A 19,622-nucleotide genomic window follows, 5' to 3' on the forward strand; every position below is an offset into this window, starting at 1 on the left:
CTGAGGCATACTTTTTCAAGAAGGTAGTTTTAAACTTTCAATAGGTGATATCACATCCTATTTTGAATAAAAATATTTTAATGAATTTCTAGTTAGGCAACTCTGAACTTATTTACTGTGAATGTATAGAGGAAAATAAAATCTGTAAATAGACATCTATATATACAAAAATGAATTGCTGTTCGTTAGTCTCGCTAAAACTCGAGAACGGCTGGACCGATTTGGCTAATTTTGGTCTTAAATTAATTGTGGAAGTTCAGAGAAGGTTTAAAAGGCGAATAAATATGAAAATGCTCGGAATTAAATAAAAATAATGATTTTGATTTTCTTTTGATGTGCCCCCGTCGTTCAGAAATTAAATTCAAAGAATAGTTAAAAATGAATAACTAATTAGAATCTTTGTTTCTCAGGAGGTAACGAACATTATTCTAGCTACCTATACTTAGTGGGTTAACTACAGCTGTTAACTATGAGGGCAATACAACATTGGCTGGGTCAGCTAGTAAACTATATTCTTTGACTAAAAGCAAATATATTTACCATGAGATTTATTTTCAGAGGTAAGGATAGGACATAATATAACATAAATTTTATATTTTTCACTTGATACACCCTCACATTGTCTCTACATCACTGTTATTAAGAAAATATACTTCAAATAATCCAATTAATGACAACTTTATTTATCAATAAGTGTCCCTCTTACCCTCTTTTCAGTTGAACTTGTTGACGGCATTTCCGCCTGGCGTTTATTCATGCCCTTTCTTTCCAATTGCTTTTCAATAATTCTAGCATTGTTTGCATAACTATCTGCAACCTCTCTGGCCTCAATTTCATCTTCCTCTTCATCAATAGTGGACACAGTTACTGAACTGAATTTACCCATATTCTTTGTATGTTTTGTGACCATGATCTTCTTTGGTTGGGCCAGTGCCACTTGTTTGTAAATATCAGTAACCTCACCCACTGTCTGAACTAAAGCTCCTTCCATTATAAACACAACATTACTATCTTGTTTGTGCTTGTAGAAGATAGGAAGAGCACATTTCTTACATTTTAGCCTGTACTGCCTTTCAATACCTTTTTCTCTCTTGAGATACACTGTTTCGTATGGATCTGAAGTTAGTTTATGGGCATGTTTTGAACCGTCGATTACACGAGCCCCGTCAGTTGGTCTTAACGGCAGTTTATCGAAGGTGCAGTCTAAAATAAGAGACATTTGACCACACAAACAGTAATAAATGTGCAGAGGTTTTGTCTCGTTGTACTCTTCCTGGTCTTTTGTGTCTGAACATACTATGCTTCGAGAAACTACTTTAGGCATGACTACGAAGATAAATACGATTCAAGAGCGAAATGTTGGCTATGTATCTACGATAAATTTTGTGTTCCTAGATTACAAGTAAAAACAATTTTTATATTCACAGAAGCATTTTCAATTTTTGAAAATCTTATTAATGCAATGAATATTAATTTTAATTTAATTTATTTTTTTATACAAATTATGTTAAGATAAATGAATAGGTAAATAATAAACACGATATTTATTTATTTTAATTTTTAATGGTTTCTTCGTCAAATATTAGGATAGGCAAAGGGTTCAAGCCCATACAGCCATGTCTTCGGCGTTTTTTTTTGCTTTTCTTCTTATAATTTCTTCGCAATAGTCTGGTCCGATTATATTTTTTTAAAGACCGTAGCCAAGTCTCTTGTTTTTAAATTCAGAGGTATATCAGCTTGTAAGGCAGAAGCAAAGTCTCTAGTTATATTTTCGCGTCGAGCAAACAATTATTATGTGATTTCAGTTAGTTAGTTAGTTTATAAAGGTCTTTATTTACCATAAGCTTATTATGTCATTTCAGTGCTAATAACATAACTCAGATGAGTTTCTCTTCTGTTATAGACACGATGAAATCGAAACATTTAATATTTTATTTATTTAATCAATGGCACGGGAGTCCAGAAGAACGGGAGCAAGGTATGCAAGTCAGGTCAAGTCATAATATTTTGTTGTTGGTGCTGCAGCATGGATTCCTTCAACAAGAATTATACTCAGTTACAGCTGCCCATCTATCACTTCTGTTTTCACTGGGGAATCAATTGCCATTCTTGAAGCAATTTTATTTGTTAAGTCTCATGGCATGAACAATTCTATTATTCTTTCAGACTCCAAAAGTTGCCTTCAATCAATACTGTCAAATCGATTTAGCTCTAAAAGTAATTTTCCAATTATATTTAAAATAAAGGAATCTTTGAAAAAATGCTATGACCTCAATATTAACATCGTTTTAGCATGGATTCCAGGTCATTCAGGCATTCTTGGTAACGAAAATGCAGATGCCTGTGCGAAGACAGCTATTGCAACAGGTACCCTCCAATATTCAAAAATTTTCTCCCATAACTTGCGCACCATCCTGAAACCCAAGTTGCATGAGAGTTGATCCAGCATTTGGCAAGTTTCCAAAAACTTTAAAGGCAAATTTTATGGAGATCTACAACCCGTAATTCCTCAGAAACCTTGGTTCTCCAAATTTAAAATTCCCAACAAGTCAGTGATTTCAACTATTTGTCGTTTACGTTTTAATCATGCTTGTACCCGAGTATTTTTGGCTAAAATAAGAATTAGGGACAATTCCTTGTGTGAATGTGGTCTAGATGAGGGAAACGTGGATCATTTATTCTTCAATTGCCCTTTAACGCAACCTTCTTTATACAATTTTATACCTCTTGAAATTCCCCACCCAACTTCCTTGAAATGTCTCCTCTCCCTAGTTTTCACTCCTTTTGTATATATTTTGTGTAAATATATTAAAATAAATAAGATTAAGTTGTAAATAGCACTAAGTTCGTATATCAAATAATTTAAGTAATTATATTTGTGTATGTCCCTTATAGTCCTAACAGCATGTATATTTGTTTCAGGTATAAGAAAATAAAACTTGTTTCAATCTTAAACACCCATCACTACCATTAAAATAAGTAAAAGAATACTCTAAGCTTGGTGGTCCACCTTAACGTGATATTGGCAAACTTGTGGTATACCTTCCACAGGAGCCATAGTAGGAAGAATAGAATAGAACAGAATACGTTCCGCAGTACCTTCACTTTCTATTCTATTCTTTCTAGTGGCTTCTGTGGAAGGGGCACCACAACTCGCCAATGTCACGTTTCAGTAGACCAACAAGCTTAGAGTGTGTCATTTGATCGGTGTAAACGAATTTACAAGTGATTATAGTAATGACCGGTGCATAGAATCAAAACAAATTTATTTTCTTATTATACCTTACCTTCACTTTCTATTGTCTGTACCAGTAGTCAATAATTGTGTTGTCAAATTCATTAACTTCTGCACTGACATGTCTGAATAAAGTCTGTTTATCTTCCTTCATGGCTTTTATTTTATGCTCACCTCAGCTGTGTGGTGGTTTTCATTAAACATTGTTTTTGCACTGTAGGTATTTGTTACCCCTTCAATACTCTGGTTTCTTATAATACGATCCATTTGTACGTTGAAGTAACAACTAATGTCTCAATACTGTGTGTACAACAATTATGTAATAAGCGACGAAGTATCAAAAAAATAGGAAAAGTATTAAAATTACTTCTTCCTCCTTTAGTTGGTAATACCATATAAAGCTTTTTGATTTTGCCGCCTTTTGCTAGATTCAGCTTTCGTTAGCTAGACTATATCTAATCAAATTATTGGTTTCAGTTCAAATAACCTAATGTAAATGGTACCGGTAGCTATGTAAGTCTATTTCAACAAGCAGCCGTGTTCACCGAAAATGGTCTGCGCCCGTCTTCGTTCACCGAAAGAAGTCTGCGGCCGAATACGACGAACCGAGAAACTGTTTTCACCAATTACGACCACAGGCCGTATTTGGTCACCGCCGCAGCTAACCAAAAATCCGTTTATACTAGTCGGTGGTCGTGTACAGCTAACCAAAGATCCGTTTATACTAATCGGTGACCGAAACTAGTTTTGCAACCGATCGGTCAAACCACTTATTGTTACTGTTATAAATAATGATCATCATAATAAAGCAAGAGCCGTAAATTTTACTATTAGTTGAATGAACTAGTAGACTGAATAGACTGCTTCTTCTGAAAAGCTTGGATGTTAAGCACTGAGAGATGTACATACTATTACAATTTCAAAACTTTTATTACTTTTATTTAGTAAATATATTTTTATTGGTTTAATTGTTTTTGACATTGTATTGAATTAAAAATGATTATTGTGTGTATAATAAAACTAGGTTATTAGATAAAAGTAAAGTACCTAAATAAAGTATTTATAATAACTATATTACTTTTTTGTGTCTGATTAAAACATTAATGTTATAAGAAATTACTTAATTGATATATTACAGGATAAGAAATTAAAAATTATTTTAAATTTATTTAGCTGATAACCATTATTCTCTTTTTAGATAATTTAAATGTCCCATTTACTCAATTTTCCATGTATCCCGTGCCACTTAATAAAATAAAATAAAATGTTGACAGATAACCCAAAGACCGATTCTCTTTTATTTCTGCCTATTTAGATTTTACTGCACATGTTTATCGATTTTTGTGGAATTTTCGAAAAGTAATCAGATTTAATTTACAAAATGGGCGCTATAGGAAGCAGATATCGTGTATCTAACTCTGCTTTATCGAGCACAGATATAAAAAATATAGAAGATGCCAATAAACGGGAAAATCCTGGAACTTTAGATGAATTGCACAAAAAGACCAAAGGTATGGGTTGTATTGATATTATTAATATTCAGACACAGCAATAACGAAGATATTACTGGTACAAGTTCACCCACACAAAGTGTAACCATATTTCATTCATAAATTAAAGGTATAAGTAGGTTATCAGCATTCAGCGGTTTGGTTAGCTTGTGATGTAATATTGCGTATGTTTGACTGTTATTACTTATCGTGTTTTATGTGATGCTCGTGTTACCTGATCAGTTCAAAGAGACGTCAGAAAATACCTTCAAATTATTTACTTTACTTACTTCTATTGGCAGGATATATCAAGAGAAGGAAAGATACTTTTATTTAAATTAATATTTTTATAATATTAAGCCCAGTAATTATGTGATACTCTGTTTGGTAAAATACTTACCATCCTGGATAGATATTTAGTTGTTAGTATTTAAGTCAAAATATCATGTGTAGCCAAGACTACTTATCTGTTCAAAGACGATATGTAATAAAACAAGTGCTCATATAACAACAAAATATTATTTTTATTATATTTTATTAGTTATAGTTATATATCGTCATTAATAATAATATGCCCCTGAAACACACTTCAGATTCTATACATTTTACATGATAAGCCAGATATATCTTATAATATGGTTCTTTATTGCTAACAGAGGTGATGCCAGTAAACTTTGAAGGTGGCAAACTTATGGTGAATAAAGGAATCTCTAATCACTTTCAGGTAATCAAATAAAATTTTTATCTAATTTTTACAAATAATTATCAAAGATGTTTATTTTTGTTCACACAGGCACACACTAAAAGAAAAATGAAATGAGCTTGCAACATAATAATAAAAAACTCAAATAGTTTGTTTCAATTAGAACATTATAGGCAATTTTAATCTTGAATGTCACACATTAATAAAAAAGTGAGTCTGAGGTACAAGAATCATTCTGATTCAAACCCATTCCAAATTATGTAGGTTTCTATGGAGAACAATGGGCACAAATATCTCCTAGGTTTAACAATATTTTTATTATTTAACCCTTCCATTGAGCGGACTATGCCCAGAAAGCGCATGGCGCTATGGCCAGTCTTAAGCAGCCACGCGTTAAGGATGCCAAGTTCAATGGGCTCGGGTTACACAGTAAAATTTATTGCTTTTGAAGTGTTTCAGCTTGTTTATAAAAACGAATGTCAATGCTTTTGTTATTAAACAAGCTAGGGCTTTGTTAGATAACATAAACAATAGATACTGCCTAATTTAAATGAATTTCATTTAAAGTAGGGCTGTCATGAATTTTTTATGATTTTTTTAGATTAACCTACAGATTACATTTCGATTATTACTAATGAATGTAGTAATTTTTTATAACTAAAACATACTTCAAAGTTACTAATTAGTAATAGAATAGTTACTAAAACATCATAGATAATACAAAAAAGAATTTTTAAATTGACTGCTACAGATAATTTTTACGGCTGACCACATTTTGACGGCTTGTCATATTTTACACAGATAAGGTTTTAAAATTAAATATTTTTACTTTTATAGTCTGCTAAATTACCTTTCTTGTGGTATATTCAATATTTGGGGATGTTATGACAATGTAAGACAGACACAAGTTCATACTAATCAAGTACTACTGATTTTATGTTATGGTTATTTATTCAATCTCAGTTTTTTTTTTAACTTGTTTTAATATAATATAATTCATAAAGTGATTTTGATTACATTGCAATGATCATCCACAGATGTCACACACTCTGACAATGAGCTCTGCACAAAATGGATATAAACTGGGTGCAACATACATTGGTACAAAACAGATATCACCAACCGAAGCATTCCCTGTTGTGTTGGGTGATGTGGATCCCTCGGGGAATGTCAACTTTAACTTTATACACCAGTTGTCATCTGATGTCAGAATCAAAGCTGCTGCACAGGTAATTCTTGAATTACCCAGTCAATTATATTTATTATATGCTGGTTGCTGATTATTTACACATGATGTTACCTTTTTATGTTTTTTTTATTTATGATATAAAATAAGGGACGAGACGAGCAGGACGTTCAGCTGATGGTAATTTATACGCCCTGCCCATTACAATGCAGTGCCGCTCAAGATTCTTGAAAAACTCAAAAATTCTGAGTGGCACTACAATTGCGCTCGTCACCTTGAGACATAAGATGTTATGAGACATAAATGCCCAGTAATTTCACTAGCTACGGCGCCCTTCAGACCAAAACACAGTAATACTTACACATTACTGCTTCACGGCAGAAATAGGCGCCGTTGTGGTACCCATAATCTAGCCGGCATCCTGTGCAAAGGAGCATTTAAATTTATATTATTGAATGGATATAGGCAAGCCCTGTAGCATTATCAGTTTTTTTTTATTTTCATTTATGTATGAATAAAAGATGTTCGAGACATTCACTTTTGGTAAGAGATGCACCCTGCCCATGCAGTACCACTTGTTGTGTTATGACCATTTTTGTCATGAGTGTGACAAACAAGAAATATTTTTAAGAACTAGAAATAAGCTCACATTTCTAATTTCCAGGTGATAGCTTACCATAGCAAACAAACTTTTCTGCTTGTAATATTAGGCATTTATTTTTTCTCAAAATTGATTCCTTTACAATTCTTTTTGATGTCATTTCTTATACTACTAGATACTACTACCGCTTCGGAAACAAGTTAATTAGTCTAGGTAAAGTAAGAACAAATTGCTTCTTTTGTTCATTTGATTTCAATTTCATTGAAATAAATTCCTGGTTTTTCCAGCTAAGAAAATGGGCATGTTTTTAAAATAATCGGCATCTGCATGTCAAGTTTCATAACATTTTTGTTTTTCAGGCATTTTACTTAAAAAAATCTGAAAAAAATATTGAAATAATTGTTGTCTTAATATTGATAAATTAACCAGTGTTTAATTGTTTTTCTAAATCAGAAGTAAAAAAATTAGCTAAATTAATCTTTTTATTTTATTTTAAATAATTTTTTTAAAGTTGCGATTTAGTCTTTTTTTTAAAATAAAAACGCTAAAAAACCTGATAATTCAAAAATTTTTCATTTTTGCATGCTTATGGGGACTAAAATTATCTCAAATTGTCACCTCCGATAGGGAATATGTCGAATTACGAATAATACTGTACAATCAACCTTTGTGATACAATTATATTTACCATTATTGTACGTACCGTATTTTCATGAAAAATAATCAATAACCCAGGTTCAGGAATGCAAGTTGACTGCGACCCAGGGCACAGTGGAATACAAAGGCCCCGACTACACACTGGCAATGGCTATTGGCAAACCAGACTTCAGTGAGAAATCTGCAGTCTTTGTTGGACATTATCTACAGGTATGTATGTATGTTAAGCATATTTATTTTGTTTAAATGATATAGCTTGTATGAATCAAGTTAAGTAAAATCAAAATAACATTTGCGAATCTAAAAGAAATGGTGACAACAAATTCAACATAAAATCCACATTACATGAAGCCATTTTTTAATGACCTACCATATTTTTTATTTGTTTCAGTCAGTAACTCGTCGGTTGGCATTAGGAGCGGAACTGGTATATCAATCTAGTTCGCGTGTGATGGGAGGAGAAATCGCCATTGCTTCGGCAGCGGCTCGGTACACCATGGACGGTTAGTGTCTTATATAATACTACCTTACATTTGTAACAAGCTCCATTCGAAACTCTTAAAAAATAATGAGATTGAATGAGCAAACTAAAGCAATCAAAATACATATATAAATATAGATATATGTATGTATATGATATATATAAACACCCTAAATCATTTGTGTAACCATACCGAAGTTACGATACAATGGATCAAAGGTCATAGCAACTCATGCGGAAATAATATGGCAGATGAGTTAGTTAGAAGAGGCTCAAATATAACTGTCATAGGGCCAGATATCATATCTCTACCTCCTGGCTTGCACAAAAGCCACATTCGGAAACGCACAAGAAATCAGGACATACACGGGAGACGCTCCCCAGCATTGATGCCAGTATGGCAAATGCCCTTATTAAGCTCAATAGTGTCCAACTTAGACTGATAATGGCGTCCCTAACCGAGCATAGTCCCTATAATAAATATCTTTTTAATATGGGCATAACTGACAACCCCCTGTGCAGGGCCTGCATGGTGGTAGAGGAAACTGCTGCACATGTTCTTCGGGCATTGTCCAGGTGTAGCAACTTACCGGGCTCAACATCTTGGTACCCACACACTCCCAGAAATCTTTAGGAAGGAGAGGAGGTTGCTAAGGTTTCTGGAGGAATTGGGATGGCAGGAATAACAAATATATTATATACACGCAAAATAGGCGCGCAGTCTTCGAGTTGAGGAAATTAGTCTGATTATATGATACCATAACTTAATATATTTCTAGTCTTCAGTAGTTGCAATACAGCACTCTGCTTGATTTATCGCTATATATACAGGGTATCTAATATATATATATGCTCAGTGATTCGCCGTGTATCAATCAAGCAATCAAACTGTAAAACTGCTTCAGTGCAGTACACAGATTTTATTCTATCAGTTTTGTCATTAATTATCGTTCAAAACCGTACAGAGATAATAAAACATGTTTAGTACTCGACACAAGTCGGAAATTTCATTAATATTTGTTGAGTAATGAAGGTGTGAATGAATGTGTAGCAAAAGAAAATGACCCACATTTGTTAATTATAGGTACATAATATGTCATACTATGTGGATGATAAAAATTACTTTATACACAAAACTTTGGGAGAAAGTATGTGAAATAATAATAAGGCATTTTTATTTCCACTTTATAAGGTTCTTAAATTCGTGAACACACAAACTTTATGACAATAAAGAACGGTAATTGATACGCCCAGCCCATTACAATGGAATATAAATCAGGATTCTTGAATAACCTAAAAATTCTGAGTGGCACCACAATAGCGCTCGTCACCTAGAGACATAAGATGTTAAGTCTCATTTGCCCAATAAGAATCACAATAATGCTTAGACATTACTGCTTGAAGGCAGAAAAAGACGCCGTTGCGCTACCTAATACATAATCTAGCCGGCATCTTGTGCAAAGTAGCTTCCCACTCGTAGGCATATCTAGATACTTAAAATACTAATGGATCCTGTAGGGTAAATGCCTCCTCCTTACTCTTCTATTCGCTCTGGTACTTGCTAACATTTATTCCCTCAATTTCAACAGCTTCCGTGATTTCCTCTGTCCACCTTTTCTTACTTACGGGTCCCATCTACATGGTATTGTAAAAAGTTATTTACATTTTAGTGTTTTTGAGAACTTACTTGGCTAAAAAAATAAACTAGGACTTTATCAATTTATTACATACATTAAAATAAGTATAAAATAAATTTCAGATTCGGAGGTGTCTGCGACACTGGGTCCGGCTAGTTTTCATGTGTGCTACTTCAAACAAGCCAGTGAACAACTACAGGTAATATTGTTACAACAATAATAATAATTGTTTACGGATCAGTAAGGTGCTATTAATCTTAATTTTATTTAGGATCACTTAACCCATGTCCACCGAATTATGGGATAATAAAGATCATGATTTACGGTAAAATAATAAAAGCTTAAATATTATGATCCATAGAAAAATTAAATAACTTGATTTTGTGATTTGCAGGTGGTCGCAGAAATGGACACGTCATTCCGCGGTATGGAGTCTGTGGGCACTATTGGCTATCAGGTCACGCTACCTAAAGCTGATCTTGTATTTAGAGGTAAATGCATTCTTTAAAAAAAATCCTTAACAATTCTTAGGTAACAAAGTTAGTTATTATTTTCGTACAAAATGTGAATAAGTTAAAAGTCGAAATTATGTATATATTCAGGGCAGCTTATTATCTTTTCATAATCAATACAATAGTTTGTTTTTAGGGTTCCGTAGCCAAATGGCAAAAAACTGAACCCTTATAGATTCGTCATGTCTGTCTGTCTGGCCGTCCGTGTGTCACAAAAAAATTTTTTGAGAGAACTCAACATCAATCAACAATCAGAGATCAATAACAAAAAGGAGTTTGCACATATTTCACACCTATTACACAGTAAAATATTTTTTTACTAGGCAAATAATAATGATCCGACTTGTGATCAGACAAATAGGGTTTGATAAATACATTACTAGAGACAGCCAATGTTACTGACAGCTACAGATACAGATTATATTGGGACGCGTGCATTGCAATTTCCATACAAACTTCTATTCCTGCTTAGCTATCCGTCCTCCCTTGACAGACAGTGTGTACGGATAAGATGAGTTGCCTTCATTGAGTTTGTAAACTCAACGATAGATAGAATTTTTATCTCAAGTAGGCCACAACCGGAGATAGACTGAATATTGGGGATGGCCGTTAGTGAACGTGTTGGGCGTCTCAATCATTGTTTCTCATTAAAAATCACTATTTTTCATCATATCTCATAAGCAACACTATTATGTCCTCCTACACCATAAAAACATTTTTGTCATCTTATCCCATAAAAAACACTATTTTGTCATACTATCCCATAAAAAACTATTTAATCTTTCTATCCCATAAAAAAACTATTTTGTCATCATATCTCATTAAAAATGTAAGCCTAAAAACTTAAACCTGTGACACAATTACTGTTGTTGCAGGCATGGTGGACTCCAATTGGAACATCGGTGCAGTGTTAGAAAAGAAACTGCAGCCCCTGCCATTCACGTTTGCCCTCTCCGGAATGGCAAACCAGAGCAAGCAGCAGTTCAAGTTTGGTTGCGGACTTATCATCGGCTAAGTGTTGTGTAGTGCAGTGTTTAATGGTTAGATAACAATATAACAGAATAATAATAGGAATGTTGCCAGAAAGACAGTGCTTTAAATTTGATTTAACTTTCAGTGTGTATTTAATATTTTGACAGTTGTCAACAACTCCCCAAGGTGATATGTATATGGTATTTTATAGTAATAAACCTAATAGCGAAAATCTACTTATAATAACTTCTTGATATCATAAGTTGGATATGGTTTATGACATGAATGAGAAGGTCTTATTAAACATACACATATTTGTGTTTCTCAAAGCTTGGACAAAAACCAATGCTCAAGTAGGTTAAAAATAACTATCCTTTCGTATATCTTTTTGTTATTACTAATTCCAATGTAATAATGTCCGTGTCCTTGGTTGTAAAGTAGACATTCCTATTCAATTTATTTGTCTAATTCAAATTAAAGTTATGAACGAAATATTCCTATTATTATTCAAATTAATGATATTTGTGGTATCTTTGGTTACAATTGTATTGTGGTGTCTTGACTTCATCTTTTACCTATGTATATCTAGTGTATTTTTACAATGTGAGATTGATACATATATCACAGATTTAAATAAAATACATTTTAAAGTATTATCTCTGTCACCCCATCTTTAATAGTGGTGATTAAAGCTATTATGTATATCATCTAGCAATTAATATTGTGGTCTGTTATTTGCTATGTATCACACTCTATGTGTTCTACATCCTATATAATCCAATAATTTTGGCACAAATTAAATGTGTTTAATAAGAAGTGAGGGATTACACTAAAAAATAAAAACTTATTAAGGTCTATATTAAACACATTCTCATTATTAATTACTTTATTAATTCAAAAACTTGCTTATAAAATAAAAGATTTAATATATAATAGCATTAAGCGAGATACTGCCATATAGCAACTTTGGCCATTTCAATTTGGCAATTCTAAGGCGACAGATGTCATTAAAATAGTTATAACAATTCGATTGTTTATAGTTTAACAAACTATAAACTATGTCCACTAATGCCCCCTACCGACTGAAGACCTCCTTAAATAGCTAGAAAATCAGTTCAAAGCTGAGAAGAGTCGGGCCTCAAATCACAGACCGGCTGTGTACGATACTTATGTCTATTATTTTGGATATCCATAATACTTAACGTTAAATATGATGCTACAATAACTCGATTTAAAGAGTATTTTATTTAAAAGTTTTTTTTTTCTTTTCTAGTTTTTGTGGCAGCCAATTTAGCCTGTCATTTTGAGGTAGACCAACTATGTATAACCAATGACAGATAATCTATGCTGACACAAATATTTAATGTCAGCAATGTTTTTATATAATGGCAAACATTATTTACATTCTTTCCTACACAGATATGTACAGTCCACAAATACACAAACTGGATACCTACATTTATTATTGTTATGTGTGGGATGTGTTGTCAATAAATAAAAAATTGTTATGATTAAGTTAAGACACAGTAATTATGTGATAATCACAAGATTAATTGCATTTGATTTTCACTTTTGTTTTGTCCGTTTAATAGATATTTCCTGACATGGCAATGATGAACCGAATGAACAGACAAATTATGTGATGCCAGTAATTTTAAATAGATATTTATACATTGTATTGTTGCGTGAATCAGAGAATTAATGTGTTGTATAGATGACATTATAGATAATCAATTAGCTGTTTCTCAGTAGTAATTTTGCACAATTTCTGATGGTGTATAATATCTGGTCGGTTACAAGGTTGACATAACATCATTGATTGACTGAGCTGAGATAATACAAATTGCAATGTTAGATAATTTATATGTCAAGATAGTCTCTTGCTGCTAGACAACCAATGAAAAGAAAGCTATGTCTTACACTCGCGATTTGTATGTGCATTACTCAAAATAGAGGTTAACAGTCAACCTCAATTTTTACCTCTATCTAGACGTTTATATAATCTAAGATTGCAACTAGTTACTTTGTAATTAAGTTTATCTACACCCATGCTTTTAAACCTCTTATTAAATATTCTGAAACAGTTAGTTTATTGCCAACATTAAAACACCCAATGTTCTAATAACCATTACAATAATCCAAACGAGTGTTGTAGTATTGTACTGAATTTCATAACAACACTCCTATGTTTTTTTTCGATCCCTTCATGCGCAAAGAGTTTCAACAGACAGCCACATTCTTATTGCTCGATGCGTGGTATCAGTATGAATTTCAAAAAAAGAACTTTTTCGCTTACGCGCGTTCCACGAGAGGATTTATATTCTGGTTGTAGATAAAGTCTTGTATGCAACTTTTGATGATTAGGTATGTGATACTATTATAAAACTCGGCTTCGATTCGTGTGATAAATCCACATTCGTCTTTTAATACCCCTCATTACATAACAGTTGCATAAATAACTATTGATTCACATCCACATGTCTTCATCATTTTATATACTGTTATTTTTTTGTATTTGAATGAAATCTGTATAATTCACCTAAAGTAGCATAAAAAATATATGTGGCTCAAACGTAAATTTCAATTGGACCAAGATTGAAAACTGCTATATGGCAACTCTGCGGTCAAATATTTCTAATTACATTCTTATTGAGTAATTAATTGTGTAGCAAATTAATTATATATGGCTGAAGATGGGCTTTGTAAACAGTGTTTTAATGAACATCTATACCCATGCTTTAAATCCCTTATTAAAGATTCTAAAACAGTTAGCTTATTGCCAACATTTAAACACCCAATGTCCTAATAACCATTACATCATCCAAACGAGTGTTGTAATGAAATTCAGAACAACATTATATCATCCATTTTCATACTAACACTGCTTTGGATGATATAGTTACTAGGACTTTTTTAATATTAGCAGTAAACTAAAGCTTTCAGAATCTTTTATAGAGGATTCATATTATGGGTGTAGATAAAGTCTTGTATGCAACTGTTGATAATTAGGTATTAAAACACTCATGTGATACTAATCACCCATATGATAAACCCACATTCGTATTTTAATACCCCTTATTACACCACAGTTGCATAAATCTTATATCTTTAAACGAGCAATTCTTGTATATAAATATATATATAATCTGAACCTCGGAAACGGCTCCAACGATTTTAATGAACTTTAGTATACAGGTAGTGTTGGGGGCGAGAAATCGATCTAGGTGGGTTTCGGTTTAAAAAATTGTAGTTTTATCCGTGTTTTAATGAGAAACTGCTACAATGACATTAGAATACAAAGGTAAATTTAACCACTATGTACAAGACTATAATAGCTCTGATGGGACGTTGGGTGATCAGGAAAGCAGAAGACCTCGGTTCGAATCCAGATGTCCTATTAGTTTGTTTTTGTTCAAGTTTTGTGCCTTCTTAAAAATCCGAGCAATGCTCGGTCGTCCAGGTACTAACTATAAAAGCAGCATTAATTGCATAATAAATTATCTATGATATTCACATCTAGGTTGACTGTCAATATTAGTTCCTATTTCAGCCACATGAAAATTCTGTTATTGTCTATTATTGCTATAACATTAATAATACTAAAATGACACTGAGATAGCCCTTACCATAATTCAAATGACTATAACGTGTAAAAAAATTTGATAATTAAGCTTTTGATTTTATTGTAAAGCATTGCACTAGCAAGCAGTGGGTGATGACAATGGACATGTCAAGATAATGTTTATGATGTATGAATGTAGATAGAATATGGCATATTGTACATAGCCTGTTGTTGAACTGTTTATTTTTAATAGTTATGTTATTAATGATCTGGTGTTTTATTTCGACTCCCATTTTTGTTCTTTTTTTTAACTTTTTGTCAATGAGTATATAAAAGTATATCGAAGATGTTCAATGTTAATATTTGAAGGAATGTGATTGATTTATGTCACTGCAAACGAGTTGAGTCTGAGTGTCGCTCATTTTCATAAGACGATAACGAAGCATCGGCATTTGAAAATGTTGGAAGAATTTTGAATATTCAAGTTCTCAATATTTTACTTATTGAACGTCAAAAACCAACCAAACCACCCATTCAAAAAACCACCCGTTCTGAGTCACGGAGCAATGCGTATGGCGAATTGCAGAGCGGATTTACAAGTCGATACCTGTCGCATCTACGCGCATGTGTTGTTTATTTTACTTTGCTAACCTTTACAATATTTATAAGAAGCAGTTTTTTACCGATGATATATTTATTTGTGGAAAAAAAAATGCACGAAATTATCTAGACTACAGAATAATGAAGAATGGTGAATACCATTAAGTACACTATTAAATTTGTACCCAAAACGTTTTTAGATATTAGAAGATATTGAACAACATTTTTTTAGAAACTAATTTTCACAGAGAATAAATCCTGAAAAGGTGTTCCTAACTTTAAGGTAACTTTTTTATTATGGTATAGAACGTATGAAAATATATGAGTTTAAAAAATTACATACGTCATAACATAACATGTAAGGTAATGTTCTTAATCTAAATAAAACACTTTTAAAGGATTAAAACGCGTGTAATTGTAACGGTTTTACATTAGATGTTTGCGTAAAAGTTATATTTTTATTTTAGTTAACCCGACGTTTTAAAACCTTTCCAGATCTCGTTTTCATCTAATGTACCTAAAACCGTTGCAATTACACGCGTTTTAATCCTTTAAAAGTGTTTTATTTAAATGTGTAACACTCGCGGTAATCAAAGAAAATACAGTGTTCTTTATCTTTAACAGGAAAGACATTAATTTGCGATATTTCATTTCACTATACGCGAGTAATAATCAAAATACGCGTATTGATGAGCGTAACGCCAGAATGCGCCGTGAAATATGCTCGCACTCCGGACACGTTCAAAAATGTCGAACATGTGTTTAATACGCCGTTCATGCGCGTTGCGCCGCCACTCAAGACACAACCTCAGACCTGAGAAGAACGGGCGCAAGAAACTCAGCGGACTTTTTATTATAAAGATATGGATTACAATGTAATGTTGTACAATACATTTATAATTAAATAGCCTGAGGGTGTTCGCTCAATTCACAGTCTGTGGTATAATTAAGAAAAGCATTTATGTTATAATAACCTTTCCCACAGAAACGTTTTTTAACAATTCATTTAAATTTCGTAACATTTGTTTTGTGATACCGAAATAATTTTTTTAACCTTTCGTATACTTCCTATGTCATAAAGGAAATTACTTTAAACATTACTGGCATGGAGTTTCAACGGCGAATAAATTCTTTATTACAACCAAGCGCTTTTGAATAGTCACTATAAATATTTCTTTTAAATTACTGAATTTGCCATATGTTCGAAAAAAGTTGAGCTCTTGAGAAGAACAACAAGAAACTCGACGGCCACTCTTTACAATCAGATAGAGTATTTTACAATGGCTCTAATATACAAAACAAATTAGTTTGTAAGGTGCTGCATCCAATATATGAATCGTGTTTAAATAATATAAATCATTTCATAAAAACTAACAGGTATAGAATAAACTGTATAAATATATACTATCGTATAGGATATTGGATGCTTCCATCTTTAGAGCTTTAATTCATTCTTTGTGTAAGGATGCTTCGTGAACATGAACGTGATTACTGTCATAATAATTAGTAATTGCGTCCAACAAATGCAATAATTTTAACAGGTTGCCCTGGCAGCACCCATTCACGAGTTGACGCATGGATCAGCCATCATTCATATGTGAGGGAAGGAGACGACCCGGCACATGACCACAACCATGTTAAAGCACACCTACGCATGATAACTACAAAATAAATGCTCACAAAGCAGGCGCACACCAGATTCTATATAATGAAATTACAGTGGATTCTATATAAACCAAAATTATATGTTAGGTATATTCATGTTACATTCATAAGATTATACAATCTTAATATAACGAATTATTGGGTGGACCAAAAGCATCTATTTTACATACTTCTTTATCCTCTAAATATCCTCTTTAATCGTATAGTAGGCTTTTTGAATAAGGTGATTATTTAATTTTTTTGACTTTGTAAATGTCGGTTTCTTAAGTTTAAAGTGTCACTATTTACAATCAAACAAAAATATTCAAAGTTGTAGATAGATAGTTACCTAGAGTAAACAATTACTTTGGCGATAGAACTTTAAAGAAAAGATTACCATATCTGCTTAATAGTTTGCCAGACGACATCCGACGTGAACCAAAAAAAATAAATTTAAAAAACAATTGAATCAATATTTATTGTTGCAGTAACATTTGTAAAATACGCTTTAAGATTTATTTTATGAGACTCGCTCGATCCTGTAGACAAACTGTGTAAACAGTTTTACAGGACTTTGTATTATTTTAGGAAGAAACTGTATGTTTATATATAAAAAAATATATAGACATTTAGAGTAAGAACTTTTTTTCTACGAACTATTTTTATTGTTATATGTTACCCAAAAGCATAGAGGTAGATACATTACCGGGTGGAATAGGCATGTCCGCGGCGCTCACGGGAGGGCTCGGCTTTGTTTTCAAGCCTGGTTGTATGGGGGTAGGCCTGGGGCCGGCCGTCTTTATAATGATATGTGTGAAACAAGGCGCGCTTTTAAGCCAAAATTAAAGTGGTGTCAGAATAATCAGCAAGAAGTAAAAATGGATATTATAGCCGACTTACACTCACACAAGAAGTTCGGTCAGTTCTGGAAAAACACAAATAAAATGAATCATAAGCCAGGCCTCCCCATTAGCGTGGCGGGAATACACGAGCCTAGGGACATTGCCACTGTGTTCTCCCACCAGTTCAGGGTGCACTCTCCTCTGGGACCAGCGCGGCAGGAGCCTGGTGCAGAGGATGGTAGTGAGCGTAGTGTTAATTTTACGGCAGAGGAAGTGTGTGCGGTGATCAGAGGCATGGTGAGAGGTAAATCCCCGGGTCACGACAGCCTTAGCATCGAGCACCTGCAGCACGCGGGTGTACACTTACCCAGAGTGCTTTCTATGTTGTTTACTCTGTGTTTAGGTCACTCCCATCTGCCTGATAATCTGATGCGCACTATAGTTGTACCAATAATCAAAAATAAAACTGGTGATGCATCAGATGTGAACAACTATAGAGCGATCTCTCTGGCCACAGTGGTCGCTAAAGTGCTGAACAGTCTGCTCGGTAAACATCTGGATAAATACGTCTCGCTAAACGACGCGCAGTTCGGTTTCAGGCCCGGGCTTTCCACCGAGAGTGCTATCCTGGCCCTCAAGCAGACTGTACGGTATTACACTAGTAGAAAGACCCCAGTATACGCATGCTACCTTGATTTATCGAAAGCTTTCGATCTTGTATCGTACGACATTCTGTGGGATAAATTAAGGGGTGAAACGTCTATACCTAGGGAAATCGTGCTATTATTTATGCATTGGTATAATATGCAAAAGAACTATGTAAGATGGGCAGGCTCTGCCTCGGAGGAGTACGGACTGGAATGCGGGGTGAGGCAGGGGGGGCTGACCTCTCCCAAGCTCTTGAGCCTGTATGTCAACGACTGATCGCTGAGCTCAGCAGCTCCGGCGTCGGGTGTCATATTGATGGAGTGTGCGTGAACAATATCAGCTACGCAGACGATATGGTGCTGCTGAGCCCATCGATTGGTGCTTTACGAAGGCTTCTGAGAACTTGTGAGTGCTATTCGGTGGCACACGGGCTCAAATACAACGCGAAAAAGAGTGAAATAATGATTTTCTGGCCGGATAAAAAGCGATACATATTCGTTCCGACATTCAGCTTATGTGGTACAGCTCTAAATAAAGTTAAGCAAGTGAAGTATTTGGGTCACTGGGTTACCGAGGACCTCAATGACAATATAGATATTGAAAGAGAGCGCAGAGCGCTGTCTGTCCGATGCAACATGTTGGCCCGCAGGTTTTCACGATGCACGGAGACTGTTAAAGTTGCGCTTTTTAAATCGTACTGTCAGTCATTTTACACCTGCAGCCTATGGGTTAACTACACACTGCGGACATACAGCAATCTGCGTGTTCAATATAATAACGCGTTCCGGGTGCTGATGGGACTGCCGCGCCACTGCAGCGCCTCCGCTATGTTCGCGGCAGCTCACACAGATG

At 33.9% G+C, this 19,622-nt stretch overlaps 2 protein-coding genes across 2 annotated transcripts; one reads left to right on the top strand and one right to left on the bottom strand.

Moving 5' to 3' along the window:
* Positions 1 to 533: 533 nt before the first annotated feature.
* Positions 534 to 1,554, bottom strand: LOC126970195 (STING ER exit protein). The gene has a single exon (XM_050815978.1). The coding sequence runs from the start codon at positions 1,322 to 1,324 to the stop codon at positions 680 to 682; it is 645 nt and encodes a 214-aa protein (XP_050671935.1). The 5' UTR covers positions 1,325 to 1,554; the 3' UTR covers positions 534 to 679.
* Positions 1,555 to 4,524: 2,970 nt separating this feature from the next.
* On the top strand, positions 4,525 to 15,304 carry LOC126970177 (mitochondrial import receptor subunit TOM40 homolog 1-like). Its single transcript, XM_050815957.1, has 8 exons — positions 4,525 to 4,746; positions 5,382 to 5,449; positions 6,466 to 6,657; positions 7,951 to 8,082; positions 8,264 to 8,375; positions 10,113 to 10,189; positions 10,385 to 10,481; positions 11,378 to 15,304. Exons 1-8 carry the CDS (start codon positions 4,617 to 4,619, stop codon positions 11,515 to 11,517), a joined length of 948 nt encoding a protein of 315 aa, XP_050671914.1. The 5' UTR covers positions 4,525 to 4,616; the 3' UTR covers positions 11,518 to 15,304.
* Positions 15,305 to 19,622: the final 4,318 nt, after the last annotated feature.

The sequence above is a fragment of the Leptidea sinapis genome, chromosome 20 (genome assembly GCF_905404315.1).
Source record: "Leptidea sinapis chromosome 20, ilLepSina1.1, whole genome shotgun sequence".
In the NCBI taxonomy this organism is placed as follows: domain Eukaryota; kingdom Metazoa; phylum Arthropoda; class Insecta; order Lepidoptera; family Pieridae; genus Leptidea; species Leptidea sinapis.

Coding starts and splice junctions, on each gene's coding strand:
- LOC126970195 (XM_050815978.1), bottom strand. CDS start 1,324: ATGCCTAAAGTAGTTTCTCGAAGCATAGTATGTTCAGACACAAAAGAC.
- LOC126970177 (XM_050815957.1), top strand. CDS start 4,617: ATGGGCGCTATAGGAAGCAGATATCGTGTATCTAACTCTGCTTTATCG. Junction 6,658..7,950: donor GAATCAAAGCTGCTGCACAG/GTAATTCTTGAA, acceptor TCAATAACCCAG/GTTCAGGAATGCAAGTTGAC. Junction 10,482..11,377: donor AGCTGATCTTGTATTTAGAG/GTAAATGCATTC, acceptor CTGTTGTTGCAG/GCATGGTGGACTCCAATTGG.